Source organism: Typha latifolia, chromosome 12 (genome assembly GCF_019914945.1).
Source record: "Typha latifolia isolate L0001 chromosome 12, TyphaL0001v2, whole genome shotgun sequence".
Classification (NCBI taxonomy): Eukaryota; Viridiplantae; Streptophyta; class Magnoliopsida; order Poales; family Typhaceae; genus Typha; species Typha latifolia.
The window spans coordinates 7,950,488-7,957,170 of NC_133097.1; the positions used below are offsets into that span (position 1 = coordinate 7,950,488).

At 34.2% G+C, this 6,683-nt stretch overlaps 1 protein-coding gene across 1 annotated transcript; it reads left to right on the plus strand.

Annotated features, from left to right (window-relative positions):
- Nucleotides 1–5,273: 5,273 nt before the first annotated feature.
- On the plus strand, nt 5,274–6,680 carry LOC140799193 (uncharacterized). Its single transcript, XM_073153373.1, has 4 exons — nt 5,274–5,390; nt 5,641–5,778; nt 5,876–6,090; nt 6,165–6,680. The coding sequence occupies exons 2-4, from the start codon at nt 5,686–5,688 to the stop codon at nt 6,436–6,438; spliced, it is 582 nt and encodes a 193-aa protein (XP_073009474.1). The 5' UTR covers nt 5,274–5,390; nt 5,641–5,685; the 3' UTR covers nt 6,439–6,680.
- The last annotated feature ends 3 nt before the right edge of the window (nt 6,681–6,683 follow it).

Genomic DNA, 6,683 nt, shown 5'->3' on the forward strand with positions numbered 1-6,683 from the left:
TAATAAATTAAAAATGGGTTATTTTGAAGGAAAAAAAATAGAAATATATTTTTTAAAACTTACTGAACTTTTATCAATTTTCACATATATCTTCTTATTTATTTTTTGTTTCGAAATGTCTCTTTCATTAATTATCTATTTATTTTCTTTGTTAAAATTTTAGAGCCCCTAGGAAAATATATATTTTCTTATTTTTGGCTAAAGAGATGAGTTACATTTTATTTATCCTTAGTATATACTAAGTTTTCTATTATGATGCCGTTTGCACCTTACACGTGCGAGACACCACTGTGTATCTGTTTAATACATTCTTAATTTACAAAAAAAACTACTAAGTTTTCACTTTTGAGAATTTAGTCCTTTTTCTTATTCTAACTATCAAAGAGAAAGTATCATGCATGCAAAACTTTATAGTATGAGAGAGTGTTTGATGCTAGAAATAAAGGAAGAAAGTAGTTATTTGCGAAACTTTACTACCTTTGAGTTTTGATATTTGATTGTAGAAAGTAAATCAAATAATTGACATATTAAAGTAATTTTACTTTTTAATTTTTGTGACGTTTTTTTTTTTTTTTGATAGAAGAGAGCAAAAGCTAGAATTTTAATTTCCAGCAATCAAACGCATTTTTAAATACGAGTAGGTTCGATTTATTATGTAAGGTAGTATTCGCAGCATAACCATAGCCGAAGGGGCGATATGTAAAATATCCAAAACGCGGGGGTATGTTTGTAAGATAACAGTAAAGATCGCTGAAGCGGAGGCATATTTGCAGAAATACCCAAACGAAAGAGGTAATATTATACTAATTCTATTTAACTTTTCTCATGGCAATTTAGTCGTGCAAAATTCCCAACAATGTTGTAAAGCAATGGAAGGCACGTCTTATAAGAGAGAGGTAACCCACCCTCTTCCAACTCTTCTTCCTATTTTCTTGCTCAACCTTTCGTTCATTTGAACATTTCTCTCATAGATTTTTTTTTTTTGAAAAAAAAATTTAAAATTTAAATATTTTTAATTTGATAGATGTCATCTAACGTTTGACAAATAGTTGGGTGCAACCAATCCTCTTGTTAGGTTTTATTGGTCAATTACATTAAACACCAAACACATGGCTAGATTCTCATACAGATAGGTCTGTCCTTCTAAGAGTCAACATTCCACAATTCAAACTAATGCGTGGGTTCTAATTGTAAAATATGTATAATGGTAGAGTAGTAGACCCATTCCTCGCTTACAAATATTAGGGTTCTTTATATACATATATATATACATACATATTTTGCATGTATGCCCTATTAGAATCTCTATTTTGCATGTATACTTCATCAAAGTTAAGACTTTTATTTTATTTGGGTCATCTTGTAGTCAGTCACAATTACTAGTCAATTAAACAAAGTAATTTTTGTTTTAAAAAAAATATATAATTTGATCCATTTTGAAAGGTGGCCCCCAGCTTGAATTGGTTCCCACCAGAAAAATTTTATGATAAAATGAAGTGGCTTTGATGTTCTAATTTAGTGAGGTGGAACAAGTCATTTGATAAAGACAAAAGGAAGTTGTCTAGATTTCGCATGAAACATGTGATGTAATATGAACCTTACATTTGGCCTATAATAGACAATATATTTACAAATTATCAAGTTTGAAGGTACAAAAAAAATAAAAAAATAAAACAAATAGAGCGTATTCATGATAGATTTTAAAGAGCGGAGAATATCAAGCCAGCTATAGGGTTCTATCAAGCTAGTAGTCCAAAATATGAACATATGAATCTCCGAAAGAATGAAGGAGCAGTAAGAGCTCGCAAATCAAGATAGAAAAATAAAAGAACACCTAAAAAATATAATTATATAACAAGACCAAAACATAAAAGAAAATATTTAAAATCTCACAAAATGTATTGTACTTGGGACGAAGGTACTAGCAACATGACTGTAATATGGGAGGCGCGACAATAATAATTAAAGAACGTCAACTAACAAGATAGGGGAAGGTGATGATAGCATAAGAGACACCGAGCAATGAGACACTGGTTGAGGGGAGGGTAACAATGGCATCTATTGACCCTAAAAATCTTTGTCAATCAAAGGGCAGCTGAGTGGTGCATAGAGGTAGAGCAGCACAAGTGTCGAGATGGCACAAGGAGGCGATGGCATAAGAAATGTTGTTTTTGACTCAATTGAGAAGCGATCAATGGTAGCAAAATGATAAGGTAAGAAGAGGCACGAGAGTAATAAAGGAAAGCGCATGAAGGTGATAAAACAATGAAAGGATAAGGTAAGAAGAGGCACGAGAGTACAAAATAGTCTATGATGATAGTGTGGGCTAAGAGAGAGCACTTTGTAGCTAGCTTGACAAGAGGAAAAAAAAAAGAATCTTACCATATTAGAATGTCGTTTTCTCACTTTATTTTTCAGCCCTTTATGTATTAGATAGATTCTGTGGGATCTAAGACAGAGAGACCTCAACATGGGGTCTTAGTGTAGGATTCAAATACCACATTGTTGTTTTTGTGCTCCATCACTTGTCCCTTAGTTCCATAAAAATCTTACAAAGTTCTACATTCCTTTGTTGCTTGCAAGCTAAAGCCACCTCAAATTGCTCTGGACCAAACTTAGCCCTACTTAAAAGGCATATCCTTCATCTCTTTCTGAACTCCCTGTCAAAAAGAACCAAAAAAGAAAAAAAAAAAGAAACTTCTCCAAGATATCTCCATATTTTTAGTCTATAGTCTAATACAAGACATTCTTCTGCAAGATGGATGGCACACGAGAAGAGTACAAACTGTAGAATAATATTTGTCAATCCATATCACCACCACCACCACCACTACCACCACGTAGACTTGCATCTCAAGGTAGTTTAATATGCTATATGTAGCCAAAGGTGGTGATATAAAAAAAAAATATAATAGGAAGAGTTTAACAAGAGAAGTCAATTTATTGATGTCCACTTTACTCATTTTGCATGTGCCTTTCTTAGCTTCTCTAATTTTAATGGTTTAGTTTGGGACCACTTGAAAGCTCTTCTTTGCCTACTACTAATACTACTACTACTGTCTCTCTATTTTGTTCCTAGTAATACATCTGCTTCTTGATTTGGACCACTTGAAAGCAATTAATTCTTTAGATCTTATAAACGTAGATTTAACCTTTTTTTTTTAAGATGAAATTCAAATTAATGTCATTGAAATTCAAATAATAGAATTGAAATGAGGTAAGAATTCACTTTATAATGATCCTCTGTTCTATATTCACTATTAGATATTAACAGGGGTACCAGATTTGACCTCAAGAATCATCAGATTTTATTATATATATATTAATATCTCATCGCTTAATGGTTCCAAACAATGAAACTAAAATTCCAAATTGATTGAATTCCTTGTTTTGAAGTTTTGAAACATGGTTGTAAGCTTTTAGACAATCTCATCAGACCTACCATATCGATGAAATTAAAGTAATCATCATCCATTTAACTTAAATATGTTACTTGCGCCTATAAGAAAATGTTATCTTTTCTCTCACTCACTAATCCTTTCTATATGTTTAGCATGCATCTCTATCTTATCAGATTTAATCCAATTAAGTAGTGGCAGCCCTCGTTAGTGAAAATGAAATTCCCCACAATGGACGTCTAATCCTTTATTGTTACTCTCTATAATAAATTAATTGTTATAAGTCCTGGATGTTTACCTCCATTGTATTTTATTAGCGCCCTAGGACTTAATATCTTATTACTATTATTTTTATCGTGATGTTTACTTGTGCAATTAATCAAAGGATTTGTTTTTCCTACATAGTTTATTTGATGGGATTTGCCACCTAAGATAATTAAGTGGTCATTAATGACACTAAAAGTCGGTAGGACTCTTGCTTCAATCAATTCCAATGCACTTGGCAACAAAATTATTTGATGTTATCCTGAGGACAAGCACTTAAACTCTCAATTCTAACTTTGAAAAGTAGACGTCTAACTATGTCATAACTCACACGGTCAAAAATCTCTTGCCCTTTTAAGGGACTTAAATGATCCTTATAAGATTCACACAAGGCCCAAACCCACATTGTCAACTCCTCCACCATTGTTAAATTACTTTTAATGCCTCAAAAATATACTGTCATTAATTTTCTTAATGAATAGTTACTACGGAGATAAGCTAATTTAATATAGATGCAAAAGAATATTATTTTTAGGATTAAGGTACAAGGAGGATGAATCATATTTAAAGTGAAATGAGGAGTATTTTAGATATCTTATTTTTAAGGGTAACTTAATATTCTCTATTTTGTACGTCGTCGTTAGAAATGCACGTTATAAGCTAAGATTCACTTCTATCATATTCAGATATGCTATACTAGCGGGTGTAACAACACTAATACCACTCCTAGGTTAATCTTGATTTTCAACACATTTTTTAACGGTTGGACTGATCAACCACCTACAGTAGGTTATAATTTTGTTATGAAAATTATTCAGCAATTTTGTTCGATCATCTAATTTGTTAAGGGTTCAAAAATATCTCTCATCCCATCCGCCATTCTTACTAAATGAAATCACTATTCTAGATGGGCGATTCTATTTAAAATTCTCTCGTGGCATCTATATAAACTAGAAGTCACCTACTCGTATAAATAAATTGGTAACTCACCTATTTGTGTGCTGTGTGCAGGCCAACATTAGTCAAAAACTCTTGCATTTTCTCAACAAAGCTTCCAGCTAATTGCATTTTGACCCTTTTACTCGTTCTTCTTAACCCAAAATGGCAATAATCTTAACCTCCTCTAATAGTGCGCCATTCTTATATACCAACCAGGAAGATTCAAACCTCTACTTAACAATCATCTAACTAATGCTGTCTTATTTCCATGCAGCAATTATATAATTTTAATCGGTCAATAAACTCATATTATATAAGGGTATTCCGATTCTAACCTTAACGACATCGGTATTTAATACAACATCATTAAATTTTTATTTTTCTCAAACAAAAGTTATCTAGATTATCTTTGACCATTTTACTTTCGTCCTCCTAGATATAAGAACACGTAATATTTCGTATTCTTACTTAAAAATAGTAGGATCCCCAACTGATTCGAACCATAAATAGTCCTGTCGAGTCGTCCGGAATCTGCTGGACTTTTAGTAGGATCACAGAGAGCTTCGCCCGCCAGAGTACGCAAATGCTAATTATGGGAACCACGAAAAGACCCTCAATTTTAATTTATTTGCAAGAAGGTTCATTTTACGGTCTTTAAATATTTGGGGGATACTTTATTTCCCCCAAAATTAACTTGATCCAATTAAACCTCTCCTCTGCTTCTTTCGCAACCATTTCGGAAGGACTCAGTATATTTAATTTTTTTCCTTTGCGAAGGAGCCGAGAGAGGTAATAATAAACCTAGCAATTGTTCTCCTTTGTTATCTTTTGAGAAGAAAAAAAAGACTTGTTAAACCGATGTCACTTGGTTTAACCCAGAAATACTCATATAATCTAAGTCCTTTTTCACCAATCTGTCTCATTTTTCTTGGGAATTGTGTTCCTTTTTTTTTTTCGCTTGAATTCAAATTTAATTCATTATAAGTTGTTGAGATGAATTGATATCACAATTCCTACATCAACATCATAAATTTTGCAGGGCTACTCCTGGTTGATGCTGGTTGTGTAATCAAATTTTATAGAAATGGCTCTTAGTCAGATCTCACTACTTGCTTGTGCCACCGCATTCTTCGGTATGCTCGCTTTCATTCTCGACGTATTTGCTGAATTGAAGAAGGTTAACTTTCTCTACTCTATCTCTATCTCTATCGTACATAATCAGTTGACATAAAAAACTAAAATCGTAATTTTTTATTTTCTGCATGTCAACGTAGCCACCGTTTGGAACGCCAGTCCCAGTAAAGGGTGTCATCATATGCAAGTTCCCCGTCGATCCGTCGATCGCCTTAGGAGCGATGTCGATTGTGGCCATGCTCATCTCCGTAGCTCTAGGGATAGTCTCCGTCTTCTTTCCTTACAAGGGCAAACCCATTTCGAAGAAAGTCCTCTTTCAGGACACTCTACTCATCGTATTCTTCAACCTCTCTCTGTAAGTCATTTATCGTGATACATTACCATAAATGCGGCAGTAAGACTTGTCTGACAAAAACTATATTCATGCAGGGTGATAAGTATTGCAGGGGCAGGGATGACCCTGTGGGCGACGTTCAGCGAAAGCCTCCACCGCATCCACAACGTGCACGACGATCTCAGCACGACTTGCCCGACGGCGAAGACCGGCCTCTTTGGTGGTGCCGCCTTCCTCCACCTCGACGCCTCCCTCCTATGGCTGATCTGCATGATGCTTGCCCTGAACATTAGAGATGACCATTTTCATCACCATGAAGGACCCGAAGTTGACTTCACAAACAATCGACACTTAAGGGCTCGATCCTGAAAGAAAGGGGAGGTTGCCACTGTAAATATTGATGGTTCTTTTGACAATTTCGTCCCTGCTCAGATGTTATATGCTGGGCAAAGTTTCAGTCTATTAGCATGCTATTCTATACTTTCGATATGGATTCATTAAGCAAGATGTCTGGAGTTCTCGTGGAGATCAATGCTTCTGTCGACAGCTAAGAGAAATATGTCAGTTATCTCATCCCTTGTATAGTTAGCAATAATACCAAAAGGTATATATTT

Excerpts from the sequence above, each read along its gene's own strand:
- LOC140799193 (XM_073153373.1), top strand. The coding sequence starts at position 5,686 with ATGGCTCTTAGTCAGATCTCACTACTTGCTTGTGCCACCGCATTCTTC. Across the intron at positions 5,779-5,875 it reads TATTTGCTGAATTGAAGAAG|CCACCGTTTGGAACGCCAGT; the intron begins GTTAACTTTCTC and ends ATGTCAACGTAG. Across the intron at positions 6,091-6,164 it reads GTATTCTTCAACCTCTCTCT|GGTGATAAGTATTGCAGGGG; the intron begins GTAAGTCATTTA and ends ATATTCATGCAG.